At 33.6% G+C, this 15,000-nt stretch overlaps 1 protein-coding gene across 1 annotated transcript in view; it reads left to right on the top strand.

Annotated features, from left to right (window-relative positions):
- Window positions 1-13,773, top strand: part of LOC138862364 (uncharacterized) — an 18,996-nt gene extending 5,223 nt beyond the window's left edge. The window contains exon 2 of the mRNA XM_070124101.1: window positions 13,403-13,773. Within this exon, the coding sequence (XP_069980202.1) occupies window positions 13,403-13,773 (371 nt within the window). The remainder of the gene's footprint in view (window positions 1-13,402) is intronic.
- Window positions 13,774-15,000: the final 1,227 nt, after the last annotated feature.

The following is a 15,000-nucleotide window of genomic DNA, read 5'->3' as shown; positions in this document are numbered from 1 at the left end:
GCATTCGAGACCGCCAGTTTACATACCACAATAATTATTTCGTTAAGATTTAAAAAAAAAAAAAAAAATAGATAACACGGTCTTAATCATCCTTCCTGTTCAGTATAGAAAACGAAGAAGAATTTACAATCTCAATTATGTCGCGAATTTAAAACTTCATCCGCAATAAAAGCCAATAAGCCGTAACGCATCATAAAACTACAAAGTGATTTCTAAAATAATTTATCACCTAATCCTGCGGTACCCCAAAAAGAAAGAAAAAAAAGAAAAACGCCTAAGTTGTGATGCAATTATTGTTTATATGAGACATATCTATCTGGTATTCGCCATGTTTTTCTCTGAACGGATTAGGTTAGTTTGCGGTCACAGGCGTCAATATCAGTTGTAAGTTGATTGGAGAGAATGACGTTTATCATGCTTATCCCTATCATGAGGAGAAGGATGGAGCATAAAGAGGAGGAGGAGGAGAAAGAGGATGGGGGGGGGAGGAGGTGGAGGAAGAAGAGGAGGGGGGGCAAGGGGAGGAGGAAGAGGAAGGTGGGAGGAAGGGGAGGAGAAAGAGGAGAAGGGAGGAGGTGGAAGAGGAGAATACACTAGGAGGAGGGGGAGGGAAGGAAAGGAGGTGTAGGAGGAGGAGTGGAAGGGGAGGAGGAGGAGCAGGAGAAAGAAGCGGAGGAGGAGGAGGGGGAAGAGAATGTGTACGAGGAGAAGAAAAAAAAAATGAAGAGGAGGAAGCGGAAGAGACGGAGGAGGAGGAGGAGAAGAAGGCGAAGGAGCAGGAAAGTAAGGTTTGAAAAGAAAGCAGGAGAATACGCGTGAATGATTACTTAATACTTACTTAATGCGAAATTTACTAATCCTGTTTTGCTTGGCGTTAAGTGGATCATTTCCTCTCTATCTATCTCTCCTTCTTTCCATCCCTCTCACCATCCCTCCCTCCTCTCCTCCCTGCCATCCACCCCCCCTTCTTTCACGCATTCCCCCATTCCCGTTCCCCTTCCCTCCATCCCCATCCCCCCTCCCCTTCCCTCCATCCCTCCCCCCCCTTCCCTCCCTCCATCCTTCCTTCCCACCCCTTCCCTCCCTCCCTCCTCCCATTCCCCCCTTCCCCTCTTCACTTCCTCCCATCCTTCCCACCCCTTCCCTCCCACCCATCCATCCATCCTTCCCACCCCTTCCCTCCCTCCATCCTTCCTTCCCACCCCTTCCCTCCCACCCATCCATCCATCCTTCCCACCCCTTCCCTCCCTCCATGCTTCCTTCCCACCCCTTCCCTCCCATCCTTCCCTCCATCCTTCCTTCCCACCCCTTCCCTCCATCCCTTCCCTCCATCCATCCCTTCCCTCCTTCCATCTTTCCCTCCCTTCCCTCCTTCCATCCTTCCCTTCCTTCCCTCTCATCCTTCCCTCCCTTCCCTCTCTAATTAAATTCACACTCTACATTCCCAGAGTTGTTTACACTTTTCTCCCAAGATTAACAGCCTTAATGCCATCTCTCGCCACTGACTCATGGCGGCGGCAGCGGCTTCCACGTCGAGGATGTAAAAGCTGCACCTGAGAGACCTCGAGATGCCAGCTGAGGCGCTTTGCTTCTTCTTCTTCTTCGTCTTCTTCTTCGTTTTCTTCTTCTTCTTCGTATTCGTCTCTGTAGTTTTTTTCTTTTGCTTGTTTTTTTCTTTGTCTACTTGTTTAGTTCGTCTTCGTCTTCTTTTTCTTTTTCTTTTTCTTTTTCTTCTTCTTCTTCTTCCTTTTCATCTACTTCTTCGTAGTATTATTCATTTATTTTTTTATTTTTTTATTTATTTTTTTTTATTTTATTTATTTTTTTTTTTTTTGGCTAGTCTTTTACTTCGTCTTCTCTTCTTCGTTTTCTTCTTCTACGTCTATTTCTTCGTAGTATTTTTTTTTTTTTTTTTTTTTTGGCTTGTCTTTTACTTCGTCTTCTCTTCTTCGTTTTCTTCTTCTACGTCTATTTCTTCGTAGTATTTTTTTTTTTTTTTTTTTTTTTTTGGCTTGTCTTTTACTTCGTCTTCTCTTCTTCGTTTTCTTCTTCTACGTCTATTTCTTCGTAGTATTTTTTTTTTTTTTTTTTTTTGGCTTGTCTTTTACTTCGTCTTCTCTTCTTCGTTTTCTTCTTCTACGTCTATTTCTTCGTAGTATTTTTTTTTTTTTTTTGGCTTGTCTTTTACTTCGTCTTCTCTTCTTCGTTTTCTTCTTCTACGTCTATTTCTTCGTAGTATTTTTTTTTTTTTTTTGGCTTGTCTTTTACTTCGTCTTCTCTTCTTCGTTTTCTTCTTCTACGTCTATTTCTTCGTAGTATTTTTTTTTTTTTTGGCTTGTCTTTTACTTCGTCTTCTCTTCTTCGTTTTCTTCTTCTACGTCTATTTCTTCGTAGTATTTTTTTTTTTTTTTTTGGCTAGTCTTTTACTTCGTCTTCTCTTCTTCGTTTTCTTCTTCTACGTCTATTTCTTCGTAGTATTTTTTTTTTTTTTTTTTTTGGCTTGTCTTTTACTTCGTCTTCTCTTCTTCGTTTTCTTCTTCTACGTCTATTTCTTCGTAGTATTTTTTTTTTTTTTTTTTTTTGGCTATTCTTTTCCTTCGTCTTCTTTTCTTCGTTTTCTTCTTTTACGTCTTTTTCTTCGTAGTTTTTTTTTTTTTTTTTTTTTTGGCTTGTCTTTTACTTCGTCTTCTCTTCTTCGTTTTCTTCTTCTACGTCTATTTCTTCGTAGTATTTTTTTTTTTTTTTTTTTTTTTTGGTTTGTTTTTTACTTCTTTTTTTCTTCTTCTTTTTCTTTTTCTACTTCTATTTCTTCGTAGTATTTTTTTTTTTTTTTTTTTTTTGGCTTGTCTTTTACTTCGTCTTCTCTTCTTCGTTTTCTTCTTCTACGTCTATTTCTTCGTAGTATTTTTTTTTTTTTTTTTTTTTTTTTTTTGGCTTGTCTTTTACTTCGTCTTCTCTTCTTCGTTTTCTTCTTCTACGTTTATTTCTTCGTAGTATTTTTTTTTTTTTTTTTTTTTTGGCTTGTCTTTTACTTCGTCTTCTCTTCTTCGTTTTCTTCTTCTACGTCTATTTCTTCGTAGTATTTTTTTTTTTTTTTTGGCTTGTCTTTTACTTCGTCTTCTCTTCTTCGTTTTCTTCTTCTACGTCTATTTCTTCGTAGTATTTTTTTTTTTTTTTTTTTTGGCTTGTCTTTTACTTCGTCTTCTCTTCTTCGTTTTCTTCTTCTACGTCTATTTCTTCGTAGTATTTTTTTTTTTTTTTTTTTTTGGCTTGTCTTTTACTTCGTCTTCTCTTCTTCGTTTTCTTCTTCTACGTCTATTTCTTCGTAGTATTTTTTTTTTTTTTTTTGGCTTGTCTTTTACTTCTTCTTTTCTTTTTCGTTTTCTTCTTCTACGTCTATTTCTTCGTAGTATTTTTTTTTTTTTTTTTGGCTTGTCTTTTACTTCGTCTTCTCTTCTTCGTTTTCTTCTTCTACGTCTATTTCTTCGTAGTATTTTTTTTTTTTTTTTTTTTTGGCTTGTCTTTTACTTCGTCTTCTCTTCTTCGTTTTCTTCTTCTACGTCTATTTCTTCGTAGTATTTTTTTTTTTTTTTTTTTTGGCTTGTCTTTTACTTCGTCTTCTCTTCTTCGTTTTCTTCTTCTACGTCTATTTCTTCGTAGTATTTTTTTTTTTTTTTGGCTTGTCTTTTACTTCGTCTTCTCTTCTTCGTTTTCTTCTTCTACGTCTATTTCTTCGTAGTATTTTTTTTTTTTTTTTTTTTGGCTTGTCTTTTACTTCGTCTTCTCTTCTTCGTTTTCTTCTTCTACGTCTATTTCTTCGTAGTATTTTTTTTTTTTTTTTGGCTTGTCTTTTACTTCGTCTTCTCTTCTTCGTTTTCTTCTTCTACGTCTATTTCTTCGTAGTATTTTTTTTTTTTTTTTTTTTGGCTTGTCTTTTACTTCGTCTTCTCTTCTTCGTTTTCTTCTTCTACGTCTATTTCTTCGTAGTATTTTTTTTTTTTTTTGGCTTGTCTTTTACTTCGTCTTCTCTTCTTCGTTTTCTTCTTCTACGTCTATTTCTTCGTAGTATTTTTTTTTTTTTTTTTTTTTTGGCTTGTCTTTTACTTCGTCTTCTCTTCTTCGTTTTCTTCTTCTACGTCTATTTCTTCGTAGTATTTTTTTTTTTTTTTTTTTTTTTTTGGCTTGTCTTTTACTTCGTCTTCTCTTCTTCGTTTTCTTCTTCTACGTCTATTTCTTCGTAGTATTTTTTTTTTTTTTTTTTTTTGGCTTGTCTTTTACTTCGTCTTCTCTTCTTCGTTTTCTTCTTCTACGTCTATTTCTTCGTAGTATTTTTTTTTTTTTTTTTTTTTTGGCTTGTCTTTTACTTCGTCTTCTCTTCTTCGTTTTCTTCTTCTACGTCTATTTCTTGGTAGTATTTTTTTTTTTTTTTTTTGGCTTGTCTTTTACTTCGTCTTCTCTTCTTCGTTTTCTTCTTCTACGTCTATTTCTTCGTAGTATTTTTTTTTTTTTTTTTTTGGCTTGTCTTTTACTTCGTCTTCTCTTCTTCGTTTTCTTCTTCTACGTCTATTTCTTCGTAGTATTTTTTTTTTTTTTTTTTTTTTGGCTTGTCTTTTACTTCGTCTTCTCTTCTTCGTTTTCTTCTTCTACGTCTATTTCTTCGTAGTATTTTTTTTTTTTTTTTTTTGGCTTGTCTTTTACTTCGTCTTCTCTTCTTCGTTTTCTTCTTCTACGTCTATTTCTTCGTAGTATTTTTTTTTTTTTTTTTTTGGCTTGTCTTTTACTTCGTCTTCTCTTCTTCGTTTTCTTCTTCTACGTCTATTTCTTCGTAGTATTTTTTTTTTTTTTTTTTTGGCTTGTCTTTTACTTCGTCTTCTCTTCTTCGTTTTCTTCTTCTACGTCTATTTCTTCGTAGTATTTTTTTTTTTTTTTTTTTTTTTGGCTTGTCTTTTACTTCGTCTTCTCTTCTTCGTTTTCTTCTTCTACGTCTATTTCTTCGTAGTATTTTTTTTTTTTTTTTTTTTTGGCTTGTCTTTTACTTCGTCTTCTCTTCTTCGTTTTCTTCTTCTACGTCTATTTCTTCGTAGTATTTTTTTTTTTTTTTTTTTTTTTGGCTTGTCTTTTACTTCGTCTTCTCTTCTTCGTTTTCTTCTTCTACGTCTATTTCTTCGTAGTATTTTTTTTTTTTTTTTTTTGGCTTGTCTTTTACTTCGTCTTCTCTTCTTCGTTTTCTTCTTCTACGTCTATTTCTTCGTAGTATTTTTTTTTTTTTTTTTTGGCTTGTCTTTTACTTCGTCTTCTCTTCTTCGTTTTCTTCTTCTACGTCTATTTCTTCGTAGTATTTTTTTTTTTTTTTTTTGTCTTGTCTTTTACTTCGACTTCTCTTCTTCGTTATCTTCTTCTACGTCTATTTCTTCGTAGTATTTTTTTTTTTTTTTTTTTTTTTGGCTTGTCTTTTACTCCGACTTCTCTTCTGCGTTTTCTTCTTCTACGTCTATTTCTTCGTAGTATTTTTTTTTTTTTTTTTGGCTTGGCTTTTACTTCTTTTTTTCTTCTTCGTTTTCTTCTTCTACGTCTATTTCTTCGTAGTATTTTTTTTTTTTTTTTTTGGCTTGTCTTTTACTTCGTCTTCTCTTCTTCGTTTTCTTCTTCTACGTCTATTTCTTCGTAGTATTTTTTTTTTTTTTTTTTTTGGCTTGTCTTTTACTTCGTCTTCTCTTCTTCGTTTTCTTCTTCTACGTCTATTTCTTCGTAGTATTTTTTTTTTTTTTTTTTTGGCTTGTCTTTTACTTCGTCTTCTCTTCTTCGTTTTCTTCTTCTACGTCTATTTCTTCGTAGTATTTTTTTTTTTTTTTTTTTGGCTTGTCTTTTACTTCGTCTTCTCTTCTTCGTTTTCTTCTTCTACGTCTATTTCTTCGTAGTATTTTTTTTTTTTTTTTTTGGCTTGTCTTTTACTTCGTCTTCTCTTCTTCGTTTTCTTCTTCTACGTCTATTTCTTCGTAGTATTTTTTTTTTTTTTTTTTGGCTTGTCTTTTACTTCGTCTTCTCTTCTTCGTTTTCTTCTTCTACGTCTATTTCTTCGTAGTATTTTTTTTTTTTTTTTTTTTTTTTGGCTTGTCTTTTACTTCGTCTTCTCTTCTTCGTTTTCTTCTTCTACGTCTATTTCTTCGTAGTATTTTTTTTTTTTTTTTTGGCTTGTCTTTTACTTCGTCTTCTCTTCTTCGTTTTCTTCTTCTACGTCTATTTCTTCGTAGTATTTTTTTTTTTTTTTTTTTTTTGGCTTGTCTTTTACTTCGTCTTCTCTTCTTCGTTTTCTTCTTCTACGTCTATTTCTTCGTAGTATTTTTTTTTTTTTTTTTTTTTTTGGCTTGTCTTTTACTTCGTCTTCTCTTCTTCGTTTTCTTCTTCTACGTCTATTTCTTCGTAGTATTTTTTTTTTTTTTTTTTTGGCTTGTCTTTTACTTCGTCTTCTCTTCTTCGTTTTCTTCTTCTACGTCTATTTCTTCGTAGTATTTTTTTTTTTTTTTTTTTTTTTTGGCTTGTCTTTTACTTCGTCTTCTCTTCTTCGTTTTCTTCTTCTACGTCTATTTCTTCGTAGTATTTTTTTTTTTTTTTTTTTGGCTTGTCTTTTACTTCGTCTTCTCTTCTTCGTTTTCTTCTTCTACGTCTATTTCTTCGTAGTATTTTTTTTTTTTTTTTTTTTTTTTGGCTTGTCTTTTACTTCGTTTTCTCTTTTTCGTTTTCTTCTTCTACGTCTTTTTTTTCGTAGTATTTTTTTTTTTTTTTTTTGGCTTGTCTTTTACTTCGTCTTCTCTTCTTCGTTTTCTTCTTCTACGTCTATTTCTTCGTAGTATTTTTTTTTTTTTTTTTTTTTTGGCTTGTCTTTTACTTCGTCTTCTCTTCTTCGTTTTCTTCTTCTACGTCTATTTCTTCGTAGTATTTTTTTTTTTTTTTTTTTTTTGGCTTGTCTTTTACTTCGTCTTCTCTTCTTCGTTTTCTTCTTCTACGTCTATTTCTTCGTAGTATTTTTTTTTTTTTTTTTTTTGGCTTGTCTTTTACTTCGTCTTCTCTTCTTCGTTTTCTTCTTCTACGTCTATTTCTTCGTAGTATTTTTTTTTTTTTTTTTTTTGGCTTGTCTTTTACTTCGTCTTCTCTTCTTCGTTTTCTTCTTCTACGTCTATTTCTTCGTAGTATTTTTTTTTTTTTTTTTTGGCTTGTCTTTTACTTCGTCTTCTCTTCTTCGTTTTCTTCTTCTACGTCTATTTCTTCGTAGTATTTTTTTTTTTTTTTTTGGCTTGTCTTTTACTTCGTCTTCTCTTCTTCGTTTTCTTCTTCTACGTCTATTTCTTCGTAGTATTTTTTTTTTTTTTTTTTTGGCTTGTCTTTTACTTCGTCTTCTCTTCTTCGTTTTCTTCTTCTACGTCTATTTCTTCGTAGTATTTTTTTTTTTTTTTTTTTGGCTTGTCTTTTACTTCGTCTTCTCTTCTTCGTTTTCTTCTTCTACGTCTATTTCTTCGTAGTATTTTTTTTTTTTTTTTTGGCTTGTCTTTTACTTCGTCTTCTCTTCTTCGTTTTCTTCTTCTACGTCTATTTCTTCGTAGTATTTTTTTTTTTTTTTTTGGCTTGTCTTTTACTTCGTCTTCTCTTCTTCGTTTTCTTCTTCTACGTCTATTTCTTCGTAGTATTTTTTTTTTTTTTTTTTTGGCTTGTCTTTTACTTCGTCTTCTCTTCTTCGTTTTCTTCTTCTACGTCTATTTCTTCGTAGTATTTTTTTTTTTTTTTTTTTTGGCTTGTCTTTTACTTCGTCTTCTCTTCTTCGTTTTCTTCTTCTACGTCTATTTCTTCGTAGTATTTTTTTTTTTTTTTTTTTTTGGCTTGTCTTTTACTTCGTCTTCTCTTCTTCGTTTTCTTCTTCTACGTCTATTTCTTCGTAGTATTTTTTTTTTTTTTTTTTTTTGGCTTGTCTTTTACTTCGTCTTCTCTTCTTCGTTTTCTTCTTCTACGTCTATTTCTTCGTAGTATTTTTTTTTTTTTTTTTTTGGCTTGTCTTTTACTTCGTCTTCTCTTCTTCGTTTTCTTCTTCTACGTCTATTTCTTCGTAGTATTTTTTTTTTTTTTTTTTTTGGCTTGTCTTTTACTTCGTCTTCTCTTCTTCGTTTTCTTCTTCTACGTTTATTTCTTCGTAGTATTTTTTTTTTTTTTTTTTGGCTTGTCTTTTACTTCGTCTTCTCTTCTTCGTTTTCTTCTTCTACGTCTATTTCTTCGTAGTATTTTTTTTTTTTTTTTTTTTGGCTTGTCTTTTACTTCGTCTTCTCTTCTTCGTTTTCTTCTTCTACGTCTATTTCTTCGTAGTATTTTTTTTTTTTTTTTTTTTGGCTTGTCTTTTACTTCGTCTTCTCTTCTTCGTTTTCTTCTTCTACGTCTATTTCTTCGTAGTATTTTTTTTTTTTTTTTTTTGGCTTGTCTTTTACTTCGTCTTCTCTTCTTCGTTTTCTTCTTCTACGTCTATTTCTTCGTAGTATTTTTTTTTTTTTTTTTGGCTTGTCTTTTACTTCGTCTTCTCTTCTTCGTTTTCTTCTTCTACGTCTATTTCTTCGTAGTATTTTTTTTTTTTTTTTTTTTTTTGGCTTGTCTTTTACTTCGTCTTCTCTTCTTCGTTTTCTTCTTCTACGTCTATTTCTTCGTAGTATTTTTTTTTTTTTTTTTTTGGCTTGTCTTTTACTTCGTCTTCTCTTCTTCGTTTTCTTCTTCTACGTCTATTTCTTCGTAGTATTTTTTTTTTTTTTTTTTTTTGGCTTGTCTTTTACTTCGTCTTCTCTTCTTCGTTTTCTTCTTCTACGTCTATTTCTTCGTAGTATTTTTTTTTTTTTTTTTTTTTGGCTTGTCTTTTACTTCGTCTTCTCTTCTTCGTTTTCTTCTTCTACGTCTATTTCTTCGTAGTATTTTTTTTTTTTTTTTTTTTTTTGCCTTGTCTTTTACTTCCTCTTCTTTTCTTCTTTTTCTTCTTCTACGTCTATTTCTTCGTAGTATTTTTTTTTTTTTTTTTTTTGGCTTGTCTTTTACTTCGTCTTCTCTTCTTCGTTTTCTTCTTCTACGTCTATTTCTTCGTAGTATTTTTTTTTTTTTTTTTTTTGACTTGTCTTTTACTTCGTGTTTTCTTCTTCCTTTTCTTCTTCTACGTCTATTTCTTCGTAGTATTTTTTTTTTTTTTTTTTTGGCTTGTCTTTTACTTCGTCTTCTCTTCTTCGTTTTCTTCTTCTACGTCTATTTCTTCGTAGTATTTTTTTTTTTTTTTTTGTCTTATCTTTTCCTTCATCTTCTCTCTTTCGTTTTCTTCTTCTTCGTCTATTTCTTTGTAGTTTTTTTTTTTTTTTTTTTTTTTTGGCTTGTCTTTTACTTCGTCTTCTCTTCTTCGTTTTCTTCTTCTACGTCTATTTCTTCGTAGTATTTTTTTTTTTTTTTTTGGCTTGTCTTTTACTTCGTCTTCTCTTCTTCGTTTTCTTCTTCTACGTCTATTTCTTCGTAGTATTTTTTTTTTTTTTTTTGGCTTGTCTTTTACTTCGTCTTCTCTTCTTCGTTTTCTTCTTCTACGTCTATTTCTTCGTAGTATTTTTTTTTTTTTTTGGCTTGTCTTTTACTTCGTCTTCTCTTCTTCGTTTTCTTCTTCTACGTCTATTTCTTCGTAGTATTTTTTTTTTTTTTTTTGGCTTGTCTTTTACTTCGTCTTCTCTTCTTCGTTTTCTTCTTCTACGTCTATTTCTTCGTAGTATTTTTTTTTTTTTTTTTTTTTGGCTTGTCTTTTACTTCGTCTTCTCTTCTTCGTTTTCTTCTTCTACGTCTATTTCTTCGTAGTATTTTTTTTTTTTTTTTTGGCTTGTCTTTTACTTCGTCTTCTCTTCTTCGTTTTCTTCTTCTACGTCTATTTCTTCGTAGTATTTTTTTTTTTTTCTTTTTTTTTGGCTTGTCTTTTACTTCGTCTTCTCTTCTTCGTTTTCTTCTTCTACGTCTATTTCTTCGTAGTATTTTTTTTTTTTTTTTTTGGCTTGTCTTTTACTTCGTCTTCTCTTCTTCGTTTTCTTCTTCTACGTCTATTTCTTCGTAGTATTTTTTTTTTTTTTTTTTTTGGCTTGTCTTTTACTTCGTCTTCTCTTCTTCGTTTTCTTCTTCTACGTCTATTTCTTCGTAGTATTTTTTTTTTTTTTTTTTGGCTTGTCTTTTACTTCGTCTTCTCTTCTTCGTTTTCTTCTTCTACGTCTATTTCTTCGTAGTATTTTTTTTTTTTTTTTTTTTTTTTTGCTTGTCTTTTCTTTCGTCTTCTCTTCTTCTTTTTCTTCTTCTACGTCTATTTCTTCGTAGTATTTTATTTTTTTTTTTTTTTTTGGCTTGTCTTTTACTTCGTCTTCTCTTCTTGGTTTTCTTCTTCTACGTCTATTTCTTCGTAGTATTTTATTTTTTTTTTTTGGCTTGTCTTTTACTTCGTCTTCTCTTCTTCGTTTTCTTCTTCTACGTCTATTTCTTCGTAGTATTTTTTTTTTTTTTTTTTTTTTGGTTTGTCTTTTTCTTCTTCTTTTTTTTTTCGTTTTTTTCTTTTTCTTCTATTTTTTCTTATTATTTTTTTTTTTTTTTTGGCTTGTCTTTTACTTCGTCTTCTCTTCTTCGTTTTCTTCTTCTACGTCTATTTCTTCGTAGTATTTTTTTTTTTTTTTTTTTTTTTGGCTTGTCTTTTACTTCGTCTTCTCTTCTTCGTTTTCTTCTTCTACGTCTATTTCTTCGTAGTATTTTTTTTTTTTTTTTTGGCTTGTCTTTTACTTCGTCTTCTCTTCTTCGTTTTCTTCTTCTACGTCTATTTCTTCGTAGTATTTTTTTTTTTTTTTTTTTTGGCTTGTCTTTTACTTCGTCTTCTCTTCTTCGTTTTCTTCTTCTATGTCTATTTTTTCGTAGTATTTTTTTTTTTTGGGGGTTTGTCTTTTACTTCGTCTTCTCTTCTTCGTTTTCTTCTTCTACGTCTATTTCTTCGTAGTATTTTTTTTTTTTTTTTTTTTTTTGGCTTGTCTTTTACTTCGTCTTCTCTTCTTCGTTTTCTTCTTCTACGTCTATTTCTTCGTAGTATTTTTTTTTTTTTTTTTTTTTTTTTGGCTTGTCTTTTACTTCGTCTTCTCTTCTTCGTTTTCTTCTTCTACGTCTATTTCTTCGTAGTATTTTTTTTTTTTTTTTGGCTTGTCTTTTACTTCGTCTTCTCTTCTTCGTTTTCTTCTTCTACGTCTATTTCTTCGTAGTATTTTTTTTTTTTTTTTTTTTTTGGCTTGTCTTTTACTTCGTCTTCTCTTCTTCGTTTTCTTCTTCTACGTCTATTTCTTCGTAGTATTTTTTTTTTTTGGGGGCTTGTCTTTTACTTCGTCTTCTCTTCTTCGTTTTCTTCTTCTACGTCTATTTCTTCGTAGTATTTTTTTTTTTTTTTTTTTTTTGGCTTGTCTTTTACTTCGTCTTCTCTTCTTCGTTTTCTTCTTCTACGTCTATTTCTTCGTAGTATTTTTTTTTTTTTTTTTTGGCTTGTCTTTTACTTCGTCTTCTCTTCTTCGTTTTCTTCTTCTACGTCTATTTCTTCGTAGTATTTTTTTTTTTTTTTTTTTTTTGGCTTGTTTTTTACTTTGTCTTCTTTTCTTCGTTTTTTTCTTCTACCTCTATTTTTTCTGTGTATTTTTTTTTTTTTTTTTTGGCTTGTCTTTTACTTCGTCTTCTCTTCTTCGTTTTCTTCTTCTACGTCTATTTCTTCGTAGTATTTTTTTTTTTTTTTTTTGGCTTGACTTTAACTTCGTCTTCTTTTCTTCGTTTTCTTTTACTACGTCTATTTTTTCGTAGTATTTTTTTTTTTTTTTTTGGCTTGTCTTTTACTTCGTCTTCTCTTCTTCGTTTCCTTCTTCTACGTCTATTTCTTCGTAGTATTTTTTTTTTTTTTTTTTTTTTTGGCTTGTCTTTTACTTCGTCTTCTCTTCTTCGTTTTCTTCTTCTACGTCTATTTCTTCGTAGTATTTTTTTTTTTTTTTTTTTGGCTTGTCTTTTACTTCGTCTTCTCTTCTTCGTTTTCTTCTTCTACGTCTATTTCTTCGTAGTATTTTTTTTTTTTTTTTTTTTGGCTTGTCTTTTACTTCGTCTTCTCTTCTTCGTTTTCTTCTTCTACGTCTATTTCTTCGTAGTATTTTTTTTTTTTTTTTTTTGGCTTGTCTTTTACTTCGTCTTCTCTTCTTCGTTTTCTTCTTCTACGTCTATTTCTTCGTAGTATTTTTTTTTTTTTTTTTGGCTTGTCTTTTACTTCGTCTTCTCTTCTTCGTTTTCTTCTTCTACGTCTATTTCTTCGTAGTATTTTTTTTTTTTTTTTTTTTTTGGCTTGTCTTTTACTTCGTCTTCTCTTCTTCGTTTTCTTCTTCTACGTCTATTTCTTCGTAGTATTTTTTTTTTTTTTTTTTTTTTTTTGGCTTGTCTTTTACTTCGTCTTCTCTTCTTCGTTTTCTTCTTCTTCGTCTACTTCTTCGTAGTATTTTTTTTTTTTTTTTTTTTTGGCTTGTCTTTTACTTCGTCTTCTCTTCTTCGTTTTCTTCTTCTTCGTCTACTTCTTCGTAGTATTTTTTTTTTTTTTTTTTTTTTGGCTTGTCTTTTACTTCGTCTTCTCTTCTTCGTTTTCTTCTTCGTCGTCTTCCTTTTCGTCCTATCATCATCATCATTTAACCTAATTCCATATCCCTCTTTTTTTTTGGGGGGGGGGGGGCGGGGAGGGAGGGGTGGTCAATAAGCTTATAAATACGTCTTATGAATAAGCAATAGTAATTTCTGCTTCAGAAAGACGAGGGGAACCTTAGGAACCAATCAAAAACAAAAACAAAAAAACGAAAAAACACGAAAAAACGAAAAGAAATATAAGACCGAAAAAACATAAATACAGAGAAGGCACAAACAAACAAAACAAAAAGAGAAAAAAAACGAAAAACCGAAAAGAAATATAAGACAGAAAAACATAAATACAGAGAAGGCACAAACAAGCAAACAAACAAAAGAAAAACCGAAAAAAACGAAAAGAAATATAAGACAGAAAAAACATAAATACAGAGAAGGCACAAACAAACAAACAAACAAACGAAAAACCGAAAAGAAAAATATGACAGAAAAAACATAAATACAGAGAAAGCACAAACAAACAAACAAACAAACGAAAAACCGAAAAACATAAAAGAAATACAAGACAGAAAAAAAACATAAATACAGAGAAATCACAAACAAGCAAACAAACAAACAGAGCTTATAGCGAAGCGCCGCAAGAGATGACGATCATAAGGACGATAACGATCAGCCTCGCGATAACGACAGCGACGATAATAACGGTATTAGACCCGTTGATAAAAGATACTGACAGCGATAGCGGGCGGCGAGAGGGTGAGCAGCGGTGGTGGCGGAGGTGGCGGTGGTGGTGGTGGCGGTGGGAGTGGTGGTGTTAGTGGTAGAAGCGGCGGTGATGGTGTTGGTGGCGGTGGTGGTGGCGGTGGTGGTGTTCGCGGTGGCGGTGTTGGCATCAGCGGCGGTGGCGTTAGTGGTGGCAGCGGCGGCGGCGGTGGTGACAGGGATGGCATCAGCGGTGTTGCTGATAATGGCGGTGGCATCAACGGTGGTAAAAGTGGCGGCGGTGGCGGCGTCGGTGGCATGAGGGCGGCGGCGGCGGCACCACCAGCGCCTCCTGAAGAGATTAATTCCCTCCGTCAGCAGCGGCAGGAGTGGGAGCCCTCGTGATTAATCAGCGTCCCGTCATTAGTTAGGACGTCGCGGCCCGGGCGGGGGGTCCCTCGGAGCGCCCGTCATCCTCCGCCGGCCGCTCCTACTAGCCCCGCGCTGCGACCTGCTACTAGCCACCGTTCGGGATTCCACGAGGCTATCCCTGCCTCCTTCTGCCTCCCAGCCTACTAGCCTTACCTTCCTAGCCACTTTTAGACGATTCCCTAAACCTACTGTCTTCCCTGCCCTCACAAACCATCTACCCCTACTAGCCATCTGTCCCTACTAGCCATCTATCCCTACTAGCCATCTGTCCCTACTAGCCATCTGTCCCTACTAGCCATCTGTCCCTACTAGCCATCTGTCCCTACTAGCCATCTATCCCTACTAGCCATCTGTCCCTACTAGCCACCTGTCCCTACTAGCCATCTATCCCTACTAGCCATCTGTCCCTACTAGCCATCTGTCCCTACTAGCCATCTATCCCTACTAGTCATCTATCCCTACTAGTCATCTATCCCTACTAGTCATCTATCCCTACTAGTCATCTATCCCTACTAGTCATCTATCCCTACTAGTCATCTATCCCTACTAGTCATCTATCCCTACTAGCCATCTGTCCCTACTAGCCATCTATCCCTACTAGCCACATATCCCTACTAGCCATCTATCCCTACTAGCCATCTGTCCCTACTAGCCATCTATCCCTACTAGCCATCTGTCCCTACTAGCCATCTGTCTCTACTAGCCATCTGTCCCTACTAGCCATCTATCCCTACTAGTCATCTATCCCTACTAGCCATCTATCCCTACTAGCCATCTATCCCTACTAGCCACATATCCCTACTAGCCATCTATCCCTACTAGCCATCTGTCCCTACAAACCATCTGTCTCTCCTAGCCATCTATCTCTACTAGCCATCTGTCCCTATTAGTCATCTGTCCCTACTAGCCATCTGTCTCTACTAGCCATCTGTCCCTACTAGCCATCTATCCCTACTAGTCATCTATCCCTACTAGCCATCTGTCCCTACAAACCATCTGTCTCTCCTGGCCATCTATCCCTACTAGCCATCTATCCCTACTAGTCATCTATCCCTACTAGCCATCTGTCCCTACAAACCATCTGTCTCTCCTGGCCATCTATCCCTACTAGCCATCTGTCCCTATTAGTCATCTGTCCCTACTAGCCATCTGTCCCTCCTAGCCATCTACACCTACAAGCCATCTGTCCCTACTAGCCAT

The sequence above is a fragment of the Penaeus vannamei genome, chromosome 8, assembly GCF_042767895.1.
Source record: "Penaeus vannamei isolate JL-2024 chromosome 8, ASM4276789v1, whole genome shotgun sequence".
In the NCBI taxonomy this organism is placed as follows: Eukaryota; Metazoa; Arthropoda; class Malacostraca; order Decapoda; family Penaeidae; genus Penaeus; species Penaeus vannamei.
Note: the sequence above shows the minus strand (reverse complement) of the source record. Positions and strands in the feature narration are given on the sequence as shown.